This window comes from Podarcis gaigeae (assembly GCF_964106915.1).
Source record: "Podarcis gaigeae genome assembly, chromosome: 4".
NCBI classification, from domain to species: Eukaryota; Metazoa; Chordata; class Lepidosauria; order Squamata; family Lacertidae; genus Podarcis; species Podarcis gaigeae.
This window is the reverse complement of record NC_139677.1, coordinates 47,454,186-47,476,217: the sequence shown is the minus strand read 5'-3', so window position 1 is coordinate 47,476,217 and position 22,032 is coordinate 47,454,186. Positions and strand designations below refer to the sequence as shown.

General features: G+C 39.2%; 1 protein-coding gene and 1 long non-coding RNA gene across 21 annotated transcripts in view; one reads left to right on the top strand and one right to left on the bottom strand.

Moving 5' to 3' along the window:
- DMD (dystrophin) overlaps nucleotides 1-22,032 on the top strand; it is a 991,104-nt gene that overhangs the window by 312,997 nt on the left and 656,075 nt on the right. For all 20 annotated transcript variants that reach the window (XM_083734089.1, XM_083734109.1, XM_083734093.1 and 17 more), the window contains exons 3-7: nucleotides 5,746-5,838; nucleotides 7,871-7,948; nucleotides 9,734-9,826; nucleotides 11,675-11,847; nucleotides 18,379-18,497. In XM_083734089.1, the coding sequence (XP_083590215.1) occupies nucleotides 5,746-5,838; nucleotides 7,871-7,948; nucleotides 9,734-9,826; nucleotides 11,675-11,847; nucleotides 18,379-18,497 (556 nt within the window). The remainder of the gene's footprint in view (nucleotides 1-5,745; nucleotides 5,839-7,870; nucleotides 7,949-9,733; nucleotides 9,827-11,674; nucleotides 11,848-18,378; nucleotides 18,498-22,032) is intronic.
- Nucleotides 1-22,032, bottom strand: part of LOC310842606 — a 438,867-nt gene that overhangs the window by 114,361 nt on the left and 302,474 nt on the right. The gene's annotated exons all lie outside the window — the stretch shown is intronic.

The window sequence follows — 22,032 nt, the reverse complement described above, 5'->3', positions numbered from 1 at the left end:
ATAAGATTTTATTCTAGTACAATGGTATTAGATATGCTATTAAGATAGATTGTCTAATTAAAAGGAATGCATTTGATTGAATAATTTTTTTAATTATACTAAACAGAATCAATTTAACCTTTTAACTTCAGCTGCTTAATTGAATAGTAACAGGCATTGAGATGAACATGACCAGTTATACTTTAATTTCAGGGCAAGAAAATTAATTCCACAATGGAGGAAAATAATTCATTTACATATTCAGAACAACTTTGAAAAATGGGAGGAGAGAAGATAAATATATTGGTCTGTATTCAGCTAAATAGTTGCATAAGCAGAAACCTATGAAAGGATTTCCACTAGCATAACGGGACTTTAACCTGATTGCTTAGGAAAAAAGAAGATGTTTCATATTCCACTATCTTATAATGCATATGAGTTTTTAGAATGTTTTAACTGCATAAAGAGGTGTAGTCAACAGTACCTAACATTACACAAAAGAGAGAGGTTGGTTATCACTTCAGCTCCTTTAAGGGAGATGTTCTGATACGTGTTGCTGGCATCCATCTGTCTCAGGAAATAAAACACAGTTATCAGAGGACATTTTTTAGTATTGGACTAGTGTGAATAGGATAAAAAGTATTCTCTGTGGGAAGCGGGTGGCGCTGTGGGTTAAACCACAGAGCCTAGGACTTGCCGATCAGAACGTCGGCTGTTTGAATCCTCGTGACGGGGTGAGCTCCCGTTGCTCGGTCCCTGCTCCTGCCAACCTAGCAGTTCAAAAGCACATCAAATTTCAAGTAGATAAATAGGTACCGCTCCGGCGGGAAGGTAAACGGCGTTTCTGTGCGCTGCTCTGGTTCTCCAGAAGCAGCTTAGTCACGCTGGCCACATGACCCGGAAGCTGTACGCCGGCTCCCTCGGCCAATAAAGCGAGATGAGCGCTGCAACCTCAGAGTCGGTCACGACTGAACTTAATGGTCAGGGTAAGGAATCCAGAAGTCCTATCTTCAGCAAATTAATATTCATTCACAGTGTTACTCAAGTCAAAAGAGTTTATACAGGAAAACAAAGTCATCTCTCTCGTAGTATATGTTACAAATAAACTGCTGCTTTTTGAAAATATTGTAGACGAAATTGTAAGTGTGACTTTCTGGAAGTAGCTATTTGCCCCTGTTACTTCTGGAAAGTAGAAACACTTAGAAAATGCATTTATATCGCAATCTAGCTTTCTGTAAAAGGTCTTATGAAATATATATTATGTCAGCAACTTTCCAATTCTCTTATGTATAGTAAAAAAACCTTTAAATTATTCAATAGAACACTATTTATTTGACAGTGGTGGTGAACAATTCCCGCCCCATTAGAAAAAAAAATTATCATATGGTAAAAGCATATACCACAGACATGTCTGCAATCTCCTTTTTATTAAATCTGACTGAAAACCTCTGTTCAGCTCAACATAATGTAATGTTCTTCTTAAGTTCTAGGCATGAATTTCAATGAACCCCTAATGAAAATGTCTGCTTGATTAGCTGAAAGTCTATCAACCTTTTTAAATTCATATCTTCTTAAAATACACACACACACCTCTAGCTAAGCTCTCAACATAATAGAAGTGCAGAGAGAGGAAGGTAACATCTCACCGATGCCTTCTGTGTTGTAATTTTACCCATCACCTGCATTGAGATGCTTCTGGTGGTTTCAACACCCGGTGTGGTTTGTGGTAGATGGTAGCTCCATGCCTATGGAATGAGCTCCCATATCTATGTAAATACCTGGGACTTTCCCGTCTGTCTGACATCCCACTGGGAAGGAAGAATAGCAACCAAATGAGGAAGACCCATGCTGTGGGCTTCACTCACATGGTTGTGGTGTTGTCTCATACACATGCACCACTTCAATATGGAATAGTGCCATGGGAAAATGGCTGTGTGAAGGAGTCCTCAAAAATGGAGGAAAGTTAATTACTTCCAGAGCTTGTGTGTACCAGAGATGTAAGGCATGCTGTCACTTTGGGTTTTTTATTATTATTATGATTCCACTATGGACATGATAAAAACTGATAAAAAACTGTCCGTAACCTTGTAAAGTGTAGCTTCCTGCTGGTTGTCCAAAACACAGCCCTTTTTTGTAAGTAGGAGTTTCAGTAGGGACCTAAATAGTTCTCTTTGAGAAGTGATGGAACGCTGAGGAGATTCAGAGAAAGAGAATTAAAGACTTGAAAGAGAGAAGGCATTTGAGTATTTGCATGTGACAGTAAGCTAAGTCTTAATAAACCATAATTTGCTTCATTGTTCCTACTTTGCTGCTCCTTGGTGTTAGCAGGTAAACAAACGATCGTTTAGTGTGATGTCCAAATCCAGGATCATGATTTTCTGCTCCCTGGTCCATAAACCAACAACAAACCATGGTTTAAGACTAGCTAGCAAGTGTGAAGTTGGGGCAGAACAAACTATGATCTTGCGTTTGGACGTAACATTAAGCTATCCCCTCCATGGTTTGTTTACACAGTATGATTTATTAAGCGTAGAACTATGGCTTATCATTATATATGAACATCTTTTTTTAACAAGGTTTTCAATCCAAATTTTTTGCAGTAAGAAGTGGTTTTAACTTTATGCATCTATGTGTGACCTGACCTTAGAAATGCTAGGAAAAGCCATATTTATTGCCTTGTGGGGAATTGGCAAGTTCCTTTGTGAATTAAAACATTTTCCTTTGGGTTCTCTAGGTAGAGTTCACATCTCCTTCAATCTGCAGAAGAGCGAAAGGTTTAATTTCATTTCTATCTGACATCTTATCTCCCCTGTTTGTTGCATCTTTTCAGCTGCCTTTTTCTTCTTTTTAAAGCCTTTTGGTAATTCCCACCCACCCTCTCTATCATGTAAAGATTAGTAATCGCAGCCACCAGCCACATCAGTGAAAGCAACAAAAGTGTCTGTGATTTGACCTTTATTCAGTAGAAAGGAGATGGTATTACACAGCAGTGTTTACATTATTGCAGTGGGATACTGAAGCCCCTGTGTTCGCTTTTAAATCAAGGAGCTTGAGCCAGGAGAGAGGAACTTATTTCAAAGGCTTTCCTTGATATATTTGAGGTTCTTTGTAAGTGTGTTTCACACATCAATTTCTTCCTTCATTTGAGTCTTCTCTTACCTTACCATTAAATCTTTCTCTGTCTGTCTTAGTCTGATTTGGTATTGTTTCCTACTTCCACTATCCAAGTCATGTTATATTCAAGGCTGAAAACATGCTACAAAAAGAAAGCTGGAGGAGGAGATATAGTAGGCATTATGTGCTTTGCATTTGAAAGCTTCCAGGTTCAATCCCTGGAACCACTAGGTAAAGGATTTCTAGTGCAAGGCTGGGAAAGACGTGGATGAGTAGATCACTGGTCTGACTCAGTAGGAGGTAGTTTTCTACATTCAGAACCAAATTTGCTGGCCCCGTTTGAGTTCATCTCTGGCATTATTTATGATGGCAGAACCAACACAAATAATTCCATTATGCCAATTCACTTTTGGAGCATAGTTTGGAACTCTCTGAAACAAAGTAACAACAATTTTATTATTTATATGCTGCCCATCTAACTGGGTTGCCCCAGCCACTCTGGGTGGCTTCCAACAAAATATTAAAGCACAAAAAAACCTCAAACATGACAAACTTCTTCATACAGGGCTGCCTTCAGATGTCTTCTAAAAGTCAGATATGTCTATTTCTTTGACATATAAAGGGAGGATGTTCCACAGGGTGGATACAACTACCAAGAAGGCTCTCTGTCTGGTTCCCTATAACTTCACTTCTTGCAACAAGTGAACCGCAAGAAGGCCCTTGGAGTTGGATCAGTGTCCAGGCTGAACGATGGGGGTGGAGATGCTCCTTTATGTATACACATACGTTAGAGCTGAATAAGGCTCTAAGCCAGAGCTTTCCAAACTTTTCATGTTGGTGGCACACTTTTTAGACATGCATCATTTCGCAACATGGTAATTCAGTTTTACTAGCAAACTGGGGGTTAAACTAACCACTTTCCAGCCCCGGGAGGAGCTTGGGGAACGTTCGTGCAACACACCTACACACTGCAGCCAAGACGCTACAGTGTCATGACACACAGTTTGGAAAGCTCTGCTCTAAGCTCTGGAGGGTTGTTCTTGAGATCATTAGGATATGGCAAGGACCTAAGGGCTTCTCTTCAGTGCCCTCTCCTGAACCATACCCTACCTAGTATATTAAGGTAGAAATCAAAGAAAATCACAACCAGACTGGGAGGGGTGCAGACTGTAGGGAGGTTTCAGAAACTTTCATATGGTGGCATAAAATATCACTGCTGTTATAGCCGATTTTAAAGTGCCATCTATATTATTTAACCAACATTTTAAATGCTAAATTAAACTGAATATTTATTTTACCAAGTACAGAATGAAAAATATAATTCTGTCTATCTTTTTGAAGGCAATTGCAAATAAAGATGATATTGTACGCATCAGGAGTTCAAAATGGCATTTCAATATATTAGTTTGTTCTTCCAAAAGCTTCTCACTTCTTAATGCACACTTTTCCAGTGACCTTGGAAATGCAACATATTTCTTTGCCATCTCTTCAAATCCTTTGTTTCTAAAGACTTATTGCAATGTCGATCCACTGAAGACATTCAATCCGTTTCAGAAAGGCGACTTAATTACCTCCCTGCCAGACAAATGGCATGCTCTTCTTCAGGTTAGAATGTGTGGCAGCAGCATAGGGAACCTTATGTAATATTTAGTTGATGATTAATAGAAGGTTGCCTTTCAATCTCCTCAAAATCATTTCTTTAAAGATTTACTTGTAACACACTTGTAATTAAAATGTCTTGCTGAAGATACTTCCATGCTGTGTTTTTATCTCCTCTCTGTAGTTAACCTCCCATATTATTGTGTAGTTTTGTCTGGGATCAATTTTAATTATACATTTTATTTTTTAAAAAATAAGACATCTTAATGGAAGACTGAAAGAAGACTACTTTTACAGCTTTATAATATTATATACATGTGCATGTTGCAAAACTATGAAAGCAATTTTTGTTACAGACATGCTACTTCAGGAGTGCCTAATTTCAGTAGAGAAATGGCTGAGGCCTTCCCTGTTCTCTACTATTCACTGTGACCTCTGAGTTTGGTTTGCAGCAACCACCTTCTTTTCCTCATAGCTGCTACTTGATTTTTTTTTTTTTTATTGAAGAAAAACGCACGCATGCACACAAATATCTGGGGCCTGCGGCACATGTCCATGCTGAAAGAGACAATGGAAGCAAGACTTTGTATTGGGCCTTGTCTCCTCTGGAGCTGGCCCCATTAGGATATATTCAGAGCTAGCCAAGACACTGCTGAAAACATGACTTTACTACTGTAATCATTACAGATTAGAGTTCTCGGTTAGAGAAGGGTCAGAAGAGACATAAAGTACAACAACTGAGGTGGATGGGAGGCCTGGGAGCCACTCCAAATTCATTGGATAAAGAGTGGGACATAAATGTTATTGCCTTCTATAGTCTTCCTGCTTTTACCCCATTCAAATTAACTGACTCCGCTTTCTGGATTGTACAAACTCTTAGTAACAAAATAAAGCATTTCATTAAAAAAGAATCTTCAAATTAAGAAGAATGCCTAGGTTGTAAAGGGTTATCTTTTTTGCTTTTCCTCTGACCAACAAATAGGATATTAAGAAGCTTAGCATGCAATTCACAATGCTCCATTATAAAACAACCTTTACTTTATTTTATTGTAGTTTGGTACATACCCTATAGAAGATCTCTTCAATGATTTTCAAGATGGACGAAGGCTCCTGGAGCTCCTGGAAGGTCTTACGGGCCAAAAGCTTGTATGTATACATGTTTTCAGCCAGAAGTAGTCCAGCAATCATATTTATGATGTACCCACTATGGTTGTAACTGGATTTGACTTTTAGAGTGCATGAATTATATTGTGAAATTAATATTCATAGATCTCTGGTCCTTGAAAATCCCATTTTCTCTTTATGAAGCACTTTGAATTTTTACTGATTATAAGAACGTGAATTGAACCATAGGACTGGAACATGTTAGGCTGAGCACCTAATAAAGTAGTATGACTGTATTGTGTACAATATGAAGTAGTGAATTTGGGGTTTTGTGGGGAACAGTTTCTTAAAACAGCAACTCTTATTTGCCCTCCCCCACGAGACCTTGCTAGTCAAATACCCAGACAAAAATGGGAGGGGAAGATGGTGAATTAACCAAAAGCAGCAACAAGCTGTGTTTGTTCATGCAAATAGTTTTGAAACAAAATAGGGTACTGGATGTTTCTGAATATATCAGTTGCAGTTCAGAAACAACCGCAAATTACTGAGCCCTCAAAGATCTGGGGAGAAATTTGAATAAGGAGCACTTAGGAAAAACCACAGCTTTGAATTCAAGCCTTAGTCTCCAAACTATTTCTCTACCTCCTTAGTAATTCAAATTGTACACATAAATGCATGAGGGTGATATTTATACCTTGCCCATCTGACTGGGTTGCCCTAGCCACTCTGGGGCACAACAGTAATAGTTAGAAGCTATTACCACTATTATAAGCCTGAGAGACACTTTTAAAGGTGCCACATGATGTTTGCTTTGCTTCTACAAGACATATAACAGTTACTGTGTTGTGTTTAAGCTGTGGAGCTCCTAGCCTGTTAATATTATTAAGCAAGCACCATCAGTACTTTCTTTTAGACTCTTCGGCTTACATAGACCTTTTCTGATGTACAGCTCAGTCATTGGTTGTTGTGTTTCACTGTCCAGAAGTTGATGAAGTATTTCATGCTGTTTTATGAATGTGTCAAATTCACTGCCTAGATGCATTGAGTCTCTGCTGGTGCAATGCTTTCTGCTTGCACAGTGCAACATCACCTCTCTCTCCTCTCTCTGCACTTCCCCTGCACACCGTCTAAATCTGCCCCAGAGGGTTGGGGGGAATCCCTCAGAAGGAAAAGTTCCTTGGTGCAACCAAACATCCTCACACAAGCACTTGCTTGGATAGGGTCATTTGTTTGTTGTGTGGTGTATAAATCTATAAATCAATAGGTTAGTTGTCAGCATGGTCCACTGCATCTTTATACATAACTTCTTCTTTTTTAATCTAGTTGCTTCTTTTTCCCTCAGCAGACTGAGAGCAGATACTGGGAAGCTTGCATGTTTCCCACAGAAAACTTCAAAAAAGTTTTGTTTTGCTAGGCAAGAATGTTATTAAAATATAATTGCCATTAACTGTAGGCTTCCTTCAGTTAAAATGATGGAAGGCATTCTTCCCCATTTCAGATCAAAGATGAAGCAGGGATAGTAGCTGAAGGTTATAACTCTAAATTTCAAAACTAGATTTTATAATAAAAGTTGTAGAAATATATATTTTATGCAGTCACAGCTCCTGACATTTTAAATCTTGTCGTGAATGTGAAATTACTAGCACTGTGACAGAGTCTACAATAAAAGGGTTAACTGGGACTATTAGTAATCCATCACTCTCTTTTCTTTCAGCCACCACCCATTTTTATTGTGTTCATTTTTTTCACATAAGAATGCTCATATATTGTTAATATGGCAAACTTCAAATATATACTTAGAGAATATCATGTATGTTTAATGCTGTTCCCTGGTAGCAGTCCTCAACTGGCCTTTTCTAAAGAATATCTGTTATAATTAAAACAATCTGAATTTGTCACACTGTTGCCCTCATTCAGTAGGGCCATTGTAAAATGCCATAGAAAAATATACTACTGAAGTAAGGATTGACATTCTTTGGTATTTTAGGCTCTTCTGTGCTGTTTGTGTCTGTGAGACATTATTTTTAATTTTAATATATAATATTTCCTTGTTTCTCACTATGCATATTCACAGGGTAAAGAAAGGGGCTCCACAAGAGTTCATGCCTTGAACAACGTCAACAAAGCACTACAAGTCCTTCAGAAAAACAATGTAAGTAAATATTTACATGGATTCATAACTCACATAGAGAGTTGAGGAGAACTCAATAAACAGATATGAAAATTTGCTTCTGGAGTATGCTTTACAATAAATAAGATCCAATATAATCTCATGGGATGCAGGAGATCAGAGTGCTAATCCCACATCAGGCATTATTTCAGTAAATAGCCTTGAAGAAGCCGCTTGGTTGGATCCTGACTTGCGTTCAAATGTGTTTTGATAGTGTTGGAAGAGCCTTGAAAACAACATGGTTGATAGCATGGTGGGTGGGAACTGCAGAGGGAAGGAAGAATCGGTTAAAATTGCTGCCTTGCTGCCTTCCTCTGGCAGTAAGGCTCTATTGAAATTCAGTTTCAGGTAGGAAATGGAAGGAGGTTCATGCAGGAGCAAGTCTGGTTCCAACTCATTATCTCCTAAGCCTTGCTTTCCATCTGTAAACGTGCAGTGCCTCTAAAAGCCATAGAATGTGTTCTCCCTCTCAAATGAAATAATTTGCTGAAATGTCAGTCAGTACTGGTGAACATATAAGAGTTAATCTCCAGAACATATAAGAACAAATAAGAATTAATCTCCAGAATAAAACTACTAGTAATATCCCTCTCTTGCTGTCTTGTTCAACTAGGGAATTGGAAAGTTCTACTGAATGAATATTCAAATAATTCAGTGATTTAAATCCCATGCTAAGGGGTTGTTGTTGTTGTTTAATCGTTTAGTCATGTCCGACTCTCCGTGACCCCATGGGCCAGAGCACGCCAGGCACTCCTATCTTCCACTGCCTCCTGCAGTTTGGTCAGACTCATGTTTGTAGCTTCGAGAACACTGTCCAACCATCTCATCCTCTGTCGTCCCCTTCTTCTTGTGCCCTCAATCTTTCCCATCATCAGGGTCTTTTCCAGGGAGTCTTCTCTTCTCATGAGGTGGCCAAAGTATTGGAGCCTGAGCTTCAGGATCTGTCCTTGCAGTGAGCACTCAGGGCTGATTTCCTTAAGAATGGATATGTTTTATCTTCTTGCAGTCCATGGGACTCTCAAGAGTATGCTAAGGGGTACTCACTTATATAGCAGTATAGATCAATAGCTAGATTTAGTCATTTACGGTGTTGGTTTATTTCTATCATTACTTGTAATTCACCTGAAATGTGTGCCGTTTTGGACCTGGGAATGAATTTTCCTTATAAAAGGAATGACAAATGAAACTAAGTTGGTTACTTTGAGTACTTGATTCTTCAGTCTAGTACAGGTATGTCTCTGTTAGCTTCTCCTATTTGAAAGCTGAATGGGAAGCATCTAAGAAAACTTTACAAGGCAGAGAAAGAAATGAGCCTATGTTAATTGCTGATGAAGTGGCTGGATTGCCATAAATATTATTTTCTGTTGTCATATGCATTACTTTTTCTTTTTAATTATTGCAACATATGTTTATTTTGTGATATAATAATTGCATCCTTGCTAAGTGCAATTTCCTAAAATACCTGGTACTATTTGTTTTATGACAGATAATTATTTGATCAGGTTATGAAATATGCTCTGGATTGTTTACTTGCCACTAAAAGCTAAATAGTAGAAAATATGCAAACAAAACCACATAGCCCTAATTTGATGTATTTATCAAATCCGTAGGTTTTAACGGGTTTGCTTATGTTTTATTCAGCAGCTGTTTCTTTTGCCCATTACTCTGGGAATGTAAACTCATTTAACTTCTATTTTAATGTTCATTGTTTTTGCATTTTATACATAATTTTATCTAAGTTTGCTTTGCCTTGCTTTGCTCTGACAGGTAGATCTGGTGAATATCGGCAGCACAGATATCGTGGATGGCAATCATAAACTGACTCTTGGATTGATCTGGAGTATAATTCTCCACTGGCAGGTGAGTCAGTCATTCACAGAACATTTTTTGGATATATCCCTAATAATCAAGGGGTATATCTACTTTGTGTATTTCAGGTGGTGTTCAGTTTTGAATCCATCCTAATGTTTCAATGAGTGATAGAGAGAGGAAACAAGGAGACTGTTCTCTACTTAATTTTAGTGTCCAGGTTGAGTATTTGAGAAAAGTCAAGGAGGTCAGTGTCCTTTCAAAGCATTACACAGTCATTTCATTGCAATACCAGACAATTTAATATTCAGAATACTGCAAAATACATTTCTAAGTCCAGTTCAGTGTACTGATGTATAAAGCTCTAAACTATTTGAGCCCAAATGTAAGAAGGAACGCCCCTCTCCATGTTGACTGCCCCCTGCATTAAGACAACCCGAAACAGCCCTTCTCATCGCCCCATCACCAGGTGAAGTAGAAAGCTGCCTTATACTGAGTCAGACCATTGGTCCATCTAGCTCAGTATTGTCTACACAGACTGACAGCAGCTCTCTACAGTTTCAGGCAAGAGTCTCCCACAGCTCCTACCTGGAGATGCCGGTAACTGAGCTTTTGACCTTCTGAATGTAAAGCAGATGTTCACCCTCTGAGCTACAACCCAGAGTACAGGGGGCAGTAGTGTGGGATAGAGCCTTCTCTCTGGTGGCAACCCATCTCTGGAATGGCGTCTCTTCCGAGGGTTTGGTTTCCGTGACTTACATTAAATGTGTAGCCTGTGTTTGTTTTCTTTCATGATGGCACAGTTCAGCAAATTTTCAGTTGAAATTCTTGGCCTCTTTGGGTACTGCAAACAGTGCCGGATTTACATATAAGCTAAACAAGCTATAGCTTAGGGCCCCACTCTCTTGGGGGCCCCCAAAAAAATTAAAGGAAAAAAACCTGGATGTACGTTTCCAAAATATAAGATTAAAAACAAATAAAATCAAACCTATACAGCAACAGTGTTTTGTTTTATTTTGTGTTGTGTAGACTCCTATGATGTAAGTAATGGGCCCCGCCAACTAGCCTGCTCCCTAAAATATCACTGGTTTGTTCATTTCTATATATAGGGTGCCTACATTCTGCATGGACTGGTTGCATGTCAAGATGTAGCATGCAGCTGCAGACTGCAGTGCAACACAGTTGAATGTAGGTCAAGCTGTTGCACCTGTTACCTAATATTAAAGAGTGCTTGTAGATTGGTGATCGCGCAGCACAGACTAAGGGTATGAGTCTTATGCCTACTGATTGATTTCATGTAATACATAATTTATTTATTTTGATCCCATTATAAAGTTACTATTAATATACTTCTTCTTAATTGTATTTCAGTTCAACAATTACTTCAATAAAATACATATTTTACTTATGTGCAAACGGCTTTAGAAACCTATTAGGTCCATAAATTACCATATAGCATATATTCAACACACACAAAAAAACAGTGACAGTTTGTTGTTGACAAAGGACAGCTGGACATATAAAAGGCCCCATTACCTTCAGTAGCTTAGGGCCTCATCAAACCTAAATCCGGCCCTGACTGCAAATTAAAAATAAATGTTGCTAATAGTGCAGAAGTCAAAGTTAGGTTGATTTGCCCCAGTGCACCGTGCTTATCCTCTTGCATATTTAAAGAAAGGAGAAAATGACAGTAGGAAGAGCAATGATCCTTTCTTCTTTTTATATAAAAAATCCAGTGCTTCTTCAGTATCCTCCTGTGTGTTTTTTTATGTTTCGGATCACTGTGCTGAGTATTCAAGTACTTAAGAGTTAAGTAAAAGAAACTCAAGTTTGACGGGGGGGGAGTTGCCTTTGATAAATAAACTTGGCTACTGATAAAAATTCTGTCTTCCAACACAGGTCAAAGATGTAATGAAAAACATCATGGCTGGACTGCAACAGACAAACAGTGAAAAGATCTTGCTGAGCTGGGTCCGTCAATCAACTCAGAATTATCCACAGGTCAATGTTGTTAATTTCACCAGTAGCTGGTGTGATGGTTTGGCTTTCAATGCACTCATCCACAGTCACAGGTAAGAGAAATGCTACAAATTAACATCCAAATGCCTCTGTTTTTGCTGTGATGATGTGAATTGAAAATACTTTATTAGAATCACCTTGCTGGAGCAAGTCCATCTAATCCACATTATTGAATTCCAGCAGTGGGGAGCTGGAGGCCTTTCAGAAATGCACAAACAAGGGATGTAGGGTGGGATGTGGGCAGCATGTAAGCCATCATCTGTTACTTGCTTTCAGCATCCATGAATCAGAGGCATGCTGCCAGTGCTCACAAAGCTCTATTTAGCTATCATGGCTAATTGCTGCTAATAATAGAAATCTATCTATTAATTTGTCTAATTGCTTTTAAAGGTTTATAAAATTGTGACAGTTGCCAAATCTTATGTTAATAAATTTCACAAGATAATTATGCTTTGAAAATTACTTCCTTTTTGCCTGTTGTTAATCTGCTGTTGTGGATGATCTCTAGTCTTACCAGAGTTCCAAGTCTTATCATAGGGATGTTTGTCTTCACTAACTCTCTTTATGCCAATGATGTGGAACTTGTGGCTCTCCTATCACCCCTAGTCCTTGCTTTTTACCATTCATAACATTATACTGGTCCATCATGCCTCTTCTCAGTATCAGTATTTTCCTCTAAAATAAGGAGCCTCACATATTTGGTCCTTTTTCAATTAATGCCCCTTTTCCTGGACAATCAGAGCTAAGTTCAGATGCAAGGGTTTTTGTTTATTTGTTTTGCTTCATGCACAGAGGTTTGAAGCGCAGGTACAGTTAATATGACTTTTTCTAAAAGCAGAACAAGAGCCAAATACTAGGTCTATTCCAAGGTCTGAAATGAAGAAAGTCTAGGGCCATGATATTAGGGTTGCCATATTTCAAGAAGTGAAAATCCGGACACAAAATCTCCATAAAAAATTAAGTATTTTTGCTTCCGATATGAGCTGCCATACGCCTGGGTTTTCATGGACATTTTAACAGGTTTCAAAATGATGGGGTTACACTTCCCCTGAAAGAGCAGGTTCGTAGCTTGGGGGTACTCCTGGATCCTTTGCTGTCGCTTGAGACTGAGGTGGCACAGGGTGCCTTCCATCAGCTTTGGCTGGTGGCCCAGCTACGCCCCTATCTGGACAGAGATAGCCTAACTACTGTTGTCTATGCTCTGGTAACCTCAAGGTGAGATTACTGCAATGCGTTATATGTAGGGCTGCCTCTGAAGATAGTTCATAAATTTCAGCTAGTGCAGAATTCAGCAGCCAGGTTGCTCACCAGAGCAATATGATTTGAGTTTATTATACCAATTCTGGTCCGACAGCACTGGCTACCAATTAGTTTCCGGGCCCAATTCAAAGTGCTGGTTTTGACCTATAAAGCCGTAAACAGCTCAGGATCACAATACTTCAAGGACTGCCTCTTTCCATATGAACCTGCCCGGACCCTGAGATCATCTTCTGAGGCCCTTTTTCATGTGCCTTCTCTTTGAGAGGTCCGGAACACGAGAACAAGCCTTCTCTGCAGTGGCTCCCCATCTGTGAAATGCTCTCCCCAGAGAAGTTCGCTTGGTGCCTTCATGATACACCTTTAGGCGCCAGGCAAAACATTTCTTTTCTACCAGGCCTTTGGTTGATCTGATTGACATCCTATGCCCTTTTAAAATTGACATCCTATGCCCTCTTGCGGGCGGGGGCGCATTGTGTTGTTGTTTTTCTTTTGATTATATATATTGTGGTTTTTATGTTGATCTTGTTCTGTGAACTGCCCTGAGACCTCCGGGTATAGGGCGGATATAAATACACACACACACACACACACACACACACACACACACACACACACAGATCTCCTAGATGTCATTTTTGGCAGACAAATCCTGGCTATGTCCTGGAAATTCCAGGTGTATGGCAGCCCTAATGATATCTTCCTGAATTTGGGAACTCTCTTTAAAAGGTGCCCTATCAATGGAGTTGGGAAACAGAACAGTTTCTTGCGCTGATCCTCCCCCTGCTCCCCATCTGCCCTTACAACATTGTTGTCTTTTAATCCGTTGTCAAATAAGTGTGTTTTCAGTTGAAAAGATTTGTTGCAGGGGGCAGGAAAGAGCGTATTCTTCTGGTTGTTTCTGGGACTATGGAAACATGTTCCTGGCCATTTAACAGCCACCCCTGTGTGTGTTCATAATAGAAACAAACATTAGCTGATAGCTTGCAAGACACTTAATAACAGTGTGGTGCTTTAATTACACACCTTCATAGAAGCAACACAGCAAGACTTAATTTATTATTTAGGCATTTGAAGCTAGCAGGAGTGACCTTAAACCTAGCCTGAGAGTAGCACCTAGCATTATGTGGCAGCCTACATAATACAGCACTAATTTGACCACATTGCTGAAAGTGGCTCTTATCTCTCTGGTTAGTGGAACCGGATTGTAGTCCTCCAAGCACATGCTTTCAAAGCAGATACTTAAAAGTCAACATAATTGCATCACAGTCAGTCAAGTGCAAATTGCTACTGATAAATTTCTCTTTGGCTCTGTTTGATGGGAGAAAGGCGGGTGTTTTTACAGTAAAATGTAGGGAGGGAGAATAGCAGAAGAAGCATGAAAATGAGTACCTTTTGTTGAATGGTGAGAATAATTCTGTCTTCTACATCTTTTCATTAGGTGTCTCTGGAAATGGTACTCAATAGTTATTGGCCTTGGGGATGATGTTGAGTATGAGAGTTGTCCCCCAGTAATTAAAAATATGTGCCAGTTATGTTTTGTGTGTGCTTGTTTTACTGTTCTGTCATAGCATGGTGATTTGTGATTCTATTTATTTAGCACTAGGTACATAACCTCTTAAGAGTCTATTTGCTGGCATAGTAAATCTTAGTTCTGTGCTAATAATGCTTTTCAGCTATAAATTCAAATTAATGCAAAGTCCCATATTAACAGTTCCATATTTAAAAGTCTGGTGCTGCCTGAGTTCTGGAATACATTTCACATATGTATGAGTGTCTTCCATACCAGTGTTTTTCAAAATCCACCCTCCATCAACTTACTTGTAATGTATTATGAGCGATAAAGACAACTTCTCAATTTGTCTGACCATTGGTTCTCAAACAGAACTTAGTAAAATTCCCCTGCACTATTTTTTGCATCTACCCTGTTATCCATAAGAAATATATATTTAGTGATTCATACAGAAACCTTTATTCATCATATCCACTATTTCTTTCTGCCTATTTTGGTTTGCTCCTCCCATCTTCTCCCACAGTTACTGGGACCTGCTTAGGACAAACCTCTTAAAACACGCGCCTTTTCTTGGAGCAGACACACAATAAGAAGTTTAAAGCACAATTAGAAACACAATTCAAAAGCCTGGGTAAATAAAAAAGGTCTTCAGTTGACAGCTAAAAACCATAGACAAGACGTCTAGTGATTATTAATTACATTCCAGTCTTGCTCCAGGCCCTGTCTTGGCATTAAACTAACTTTGTTGCTGTGGTTGATGACATTTCTTTGGAGAGAAATTAAGGGAGTGTGGTCCACCTTTCTCTGCTTGACCACAGAGACCTTCTGGAGTGTCTTGGGAAAGTTGCAGTTGGGGCACTGTACTTCATTGATTCCATTCCTTCCTCAAGAGCCACTTCCAAGAAGTAGTTATGGTAGCTCTGGTTTGTGGAAATTTGGCTTCTTGAAACAAATCAATATTGTGGTTTATGATCCTGATTTGTTAACAAACCAGAGCCTAAACTAATCCAAGTTCTCCCTGTTCAGACAAAGTGACAAACTCTGGTTAGTTTAAAACAGGAAGTGAATGCTTCTGATTCTCCTCCTGGCTGCAGTAACCCTATCCCATGAAAACATGAAGTTCATTCTGCTGCTCATTCCCATACGGTTAAACCACAGTTTATCATTATATGCGGAATAGACTACAGTATGTCTTTGTGGTGCATTGTTTACTGAAGCACTTAAATTCCTTGTCTTCAGTTATATAACAACAACAACAACAATTATTTCTACCCCACCCATCTGGCTAGGTTTCCCCAGCCACTCTGGGCGGCTTCCAACAGAAGGTTAAAAATACATTGAAACATCAGTCGTTAAAAACTTCACTAAACAGGGCTGCCTTCATATGTCTTCTAAACATCATCAAGTTGTTTATTTCTTTGACATCTGATGTGGTGAGCTGACCCAAAAGTCTAATAATACTTATTTTAAGTTATTAAAATAGTCATATACTGCTTCCCTGCTGCTGTCCTTGGGGCAATCAAAAGGCTGGGACTGGCAAGTGGGGAAGCACTGAGCAGACTATGGCACTGAGGCCCACTGAAAAATGGCTCAATCCTGACTGGTGGGTCTCGGTCCACTGTTTTAGAAGCACTACTATAATAAATCCAGGAAAAGTGGGTTTTGTTTGTTTGTTTTTTGAGATTTTAATATGTTCTTTGTGGATTATTATGTTTTCTCCTGTGCATGTTACCATTCATATTTACTTATATTTCACATCTGGAACTACTCTGCTTTTCATCATGGAACATTCCCCTCCCCCCCCCCCCAGAAAAAAAAAAGAAATCATTTTGCAAAAGATAAGAAACTGTTGTAATAGCAAAAACTTTTAATAATTCTGAAAGGAAGAACTTCACATTGCAGTCTTCATGCTAGTGAATGAAATGTTAAGTATCAGGCATAAAACTAGATTTGAATCAGGAGATTGCATTTCTCCAATATCTTATGCAATGTGTCAGGGGTTCAGAAGGAGAGACACAGGAGGGGGAGCAAATGGAGAGTGAGGAGGAGGAGTACGAGGGGGGCGCAGGCAGTGACAGTGGCCAGAGTTATTCCACAAGCCTCTCTAGCGAATCGGAGGACTCACAGAAGGGAGCGCCGGTGGCCAGAGCGAAGGGGGGTCCAGGGGGGAAGCCCCAGGAGGAAGGGGCCAGCGGGGAGTCCCTGAGCAGCAGTTGGAGATCAGGACCAGCGTCTCCACCAGAGCGCAGTGGGGAGGGGGAGTCCCAGGAGTCGGGACCAGTGTCCTCACCACCAGAGGGAGGAGAGGAGTCAGGTTTGGCAACGCCCACATCAGGAAGCGGGGAAACGGTCAGAAGGAAAGTCACCGGCTGGGCGCGCGCGCCAAGTTCAAATGTACAGGAGCGCGGCACAACGGGGAGCCCGGGAAGGGAGCCAGGTCCTAAAGCCCGCCGGAGGGAGGGGCAAGACTCAGGAGGCTCAGCGTCAGAAGAGTCCAGGAAGGAGGGAACCCCAGAGGGCAGAAGGACCCAGCGCAGGAAAGAGCAGCGCAAGAGGTGGAGCCGGGCTAGAATCTTAAACTGGTGTGGGTGGAGCAGTGAGTCAGAGGGGACTTAGCCGGTCTAGCGTCAAGACGTGGGTCTGCGCGCCCAGAGCTTGGAAATGGAAACTAAACTTTAATAAAGACTTTTGTATATAACATCCACTGGGCGTTGGTCCTCTGTGAGCTGGGACCTAGCGGCAGTCCTGACACAATGTGTTAACACGGCCCCTTTATACAAGTCCACTTAACATATAGTCAATACATCTCTGTTTAAAGGTCTGTTTGCATTAAATTCCATTAGTGGTAGTCTCTGGAGAAAACCATTCCCTAACAAGGTGTAGCAATAAAAAGATTCATTGTTTCTTCCAGTAATGCTGCCTGTGAAAATACTTGCTATGTATGCAATGGTTCCATTCAACAAGAATATTTACTTATTTAATTGAATACACTTCATTTTTAGGAAGCCAATATTTTTTCAAGGATAATCAGATGCTGACTTTCAGCATTTTATTAATGATGTTATATATTTAAAATATTTCCTGTATTTTGTATTTGTGAAGAAAATGCAAATATGACCAGATGACCTTTTTCAACTCTCTGCTTAGCCGTGAAACAAAAAGTGTGGAACGGGTCGCTATCTTTCAGATTAACTTGTCTCGTTGGGTTGTTATGCAGTTCTTAGCTGCTTGGGTTGAGTCAGAGCACCCTTCCCAACACGGTGTCCTCCAGCTGTTTTGAACTAGGCCTCCCATCCCTCTAATGTCTCATTGTGCTGCTCTTGTGTGTCTATATCTGTTGGAAGCGGGTAGAAATCTGTTCAACCTAAGGCGCAGGCATCACACCTGCCGTAGACTGAATCGAACACATATTTAATTGAGTAGGATTAGATTTCCGTCTTCTATAATCTTGAAAACAAATTTACCTGTCCTAATGGGTAACTTAGCTAAAACTAGGGTGTCTAAAATTAATAGAATTATTTATACTGCAAGCAGTGTAACTAATAGTATAGGGTCCCAGACTGTTTATCTAAGCTGTAATTTGATCCCTGCCTATAAAACATTTAAGACTGGCCTGCAGCATTTCACGGATACAGCTGAATTTCTCGTTTGAATGTTTTAATTTTGTATGAGATAGAAAATGATTTTTTAAAAAACCAAAACAAAAAAACTAGGGGTCTCGCCAGCCCTGTGATGCAGTTGACTAGCCCTCCAAATCTAGAATTGCACATAGAATTGCATAGGTAACTTTACAAGATTTCCCTTTTCTTTTCAGACCAGATCTATTTGACTGGGATAGTGTGGTTCGCCAACAGTCAGCTGTACAACGATTAGACCATGCATTCAACGTAGCCAAACGACACCTAGGAATTGAAAAACTCCTTGATCCTGAAGGTTAGTGTGCATCAGGTTCTGTTTGTAAGTGTATGATCAATTTTCTCCATGCAGGTGCTAGGGAAAAGGTTTATCCACTTTCATTTTTATAGTTGCACCACACAAACAGGTTTTCATTTAGTTTACTGAAACTTCAAAGTTAAGGTTGCTTTTTACTCACCTAGATAATTAATTCCTTAAGATTCAAAATGATTTAAGCAAACACTTCTGGATTTACAGCAAACTTTTAAAGGTGTATGTTCTTTGTTAAGCACCATGGTAAAGTAGCTGTTTTTCTTCAAAGGTGCTTAGATTTGCAGTTCTTATTGATTACAATAGAAGTTGCAGTTCATCAGCATTTTTGAAATTATGTCCTAAATTTGGATGTAAGGAGCTGGTTTAAGTTATTCACAGACAATGATTCATGAATCATTCATTATTCTTTTTATACTAATTTCACTTTTTTGGATGTTTGGATGAAAGGGTTTTTTGAGGAGGAGCACTAAAGTTTGAACTTTTTATATCTTCCGTGTTTCAATCTGAATTATTTTTAAGCTTTCTCTTTTTTGCTTCTGACTTTTGAGGTGATTGTTCAAGTACAAAGTGAGCCCCCAAATGGCAAGTTTTGCTCTTACCCTGAAGTCTACCAATTGTTTGTTAATAATAGGGAATGTGTAGTAATTATTGGTCATGGAAACACAGCATAAAGCTTGGAAATAACATTTCACATTCAAATATTGTCCTCTTCTCTAAAACGGATATGAAGACGACCCATTTGGCTGTTAATTAGTGAGAAGAAACACTATTAATATAATATAGGGTCTTCTTTTTGTGTCGTGGGTCTGAGCCTTGACACTGGAAATTCTAGCCTTGGAAATTTTGTCAGACTTTATTGTAAGTCACCTCCATTATGTAGTATGTGTGTAGGCTTACATGTTTGCACTACAAACATCACTTGTATACCTGTTTATAACAATTTTACATAAACAGCTCAAGTAATTTAATTAAGATAAAAATTACTATTGTGCTCACAGCTGTGTTATGTAAACTGCTTAGAGGTTTTTTTAATCATTGAGCATTGGACAAATTCTGCTAAATAATTAAATATCATCTTCTCACAAAAAGTTCCCTTCTATGAAATCTCCTTTAATTAACCAATGTAGATGTTCTTGGCACACTAGGCCTCAGGCAAGCATATCAGAGCAAACCATACACTGCATGATGGAAGAGAATTTCATTTGGTCACCATTTTAAAGTGGACTGACTCAATTTGCACCTCCTAAACTAATACACAGGTTGGAACATAATTATCCTTCGACTTTCACACTTCTTTGAATTTTGTGGTAAAGTTCTCAGCTGAAGAAGTGTTCCAATATGCATTATAAATGAATATTTTAGGCTGAGGGTGCATTTAGAAATACATACACTGTCTGTTTGAAACTTGGAAAGATTGATACATTTGATTTGGCTTCATCTCTCAAACTCAAGCCATAGTTTAATTGCACAAGGACACTTTCTGTGTTCTAAATGAGGACCAGGGCAAACAACTCTGTTAAAAATGTTGCTTGCTCTTCTTATACACTGCTTCTGATTAGCTCCAGAAAGATACGGCAGATCCATACGATAGATACATATTTATATTATACAATTTAACCTCATTCCTCTGGGCTGCAGTAAAGTGTAGGCTCCCACTCCTTGCTTGTGACCTGGCCCAGCCTACCCCCACAAAAACAAAGCAGCAAACAAAGTTATTTTTCATTTGGTGAAAATGATAATATTTATGTTTGGTAGGTAAGAGTATAAATATTCATATCTGAGAAATTATTAAAATTGGTAGTTGGTTGACAGAGGAAAGGCTTCTTTACCTAAATGCATCTAATAGAAATATGAAAAATATTCATGCAACATTTATTTGTAGTGGCCATTATGAGAAATACAATCTATCAGTACTGAGCTGATTCCTATCATCTTTTCATGTGGTTGTATGCTTTTCACAGAAAGTCTCCTGGTAAGCTTGGTAAACAGTTGTCTAAAACTATGATCTAGTGAGTAGGGAAATGTATGTATATTTATCTAGAGGTACATCATTAGTATTCTAGGGGGCAAAGGGCCAGAGTAAGAATACTGATGGATCTGTAGCACAAAGGCACACATCAGGGTAGGTTTTTTTAGTTATGTAACGATAAGGGATATTACATACTAATGAAGCAGTTTCCAAATTGAAATGCTGATTTTAAATGTTCTCCTGCTCCCAGTATGAAGGCCCTGATTTTTTGACATCATATTATTAATGCAGTAACTTAATATGTCTATTAAAACCCTCAATAGTTACTTATTATGAAGTACTTCATACATAATTAAATTGCTAACAGGTCAATTGGGTGATAATAAATCGACTCATAAATATGGAAAAGGAAATGTTTTTAAATGAGACTTCAGTTGTAACGGAGACACTACTTTTTGTACTCTCCCCCACCCACCTTTTCAAAATGATGAAACAGTGTATTCACTGTTTTATTGCTCTATTTTTCAAAGTTTCATTACAGTTTTCAGTACAATTTGCCATTTGCTTCTTCTGAAGAAATTATCGCACTATTTTTATGATTGTCTTCTAATAGTATGGAAGTGTTTGAATAAGCATGCAGTTGATTTTTATATTGTCTGTGTGTCTGATTGAAGCTCCAAGCTTTATGCATTGAGCAGGTTTGCTATGTATACCAGGCTTCCTCAAGCTCGGCCCTCCAGATGTTTTTGGCCTACAACTCCCATGATCCCTAGCTAGCAGGACCAGTGGTCAGGGATGATGGGAATTGTAGTCTCAAAACATATGGAGGGTCGAGGTTGAGGAAGCCTGATGTATACAGACAAAACCCAGAGGTGGATCCAAACTAAGCTAGGTTCCTTCCATTGAAATCAATTGAACAATTAATAATGGCCTAAGCTTCATTAATTTCCGTGATTCTTACATGAATCAGTGGGGCCTAAATCATGACCAAGTCCTAACCATGTCTTCTCAGAAGTAAATCCTATTAATTCAGTTCTACTAAACATGTGAAGGAGCCCAAGCACCTGGAGATATTGGGGGTGGGGCTTCTGCATGGGCTTCTGTCACATCCTCACTTAGAGCACATACTCATGTGTAGGCCCTGTGTAGTAATTATTATTATTATTATTATTATTATTATTATTATTATTATTATTATGTTAATTGTACCTTAACATTTTAGATGTTTAATGGAGTGCTTATGTGAATAGTTAAATGCTTAAGACAGGGGTGGGGAACCTGCGGCCCTACAAATGTTGCTAGACTACAGTTCTAATGATCTCCAGCCACTGGCCATGCTGGCTTGGGCTGATGGGAATTGGAGTCCAAGAACATGTGCAGGGTCACAAGTCCCCCACCCTGGCTTAAGCAGTGAAGATAACATATTAATCCATTTTTGCTAGCGCTCTCTCTCTCTCTCTCTCTCTCTCTCTCTCTCTCTTATGAAATAAGACATAGTGCAGCTAAGATAATACCTTTTCTTGGATCAGCCCGTCTCAACTATACTGGAAA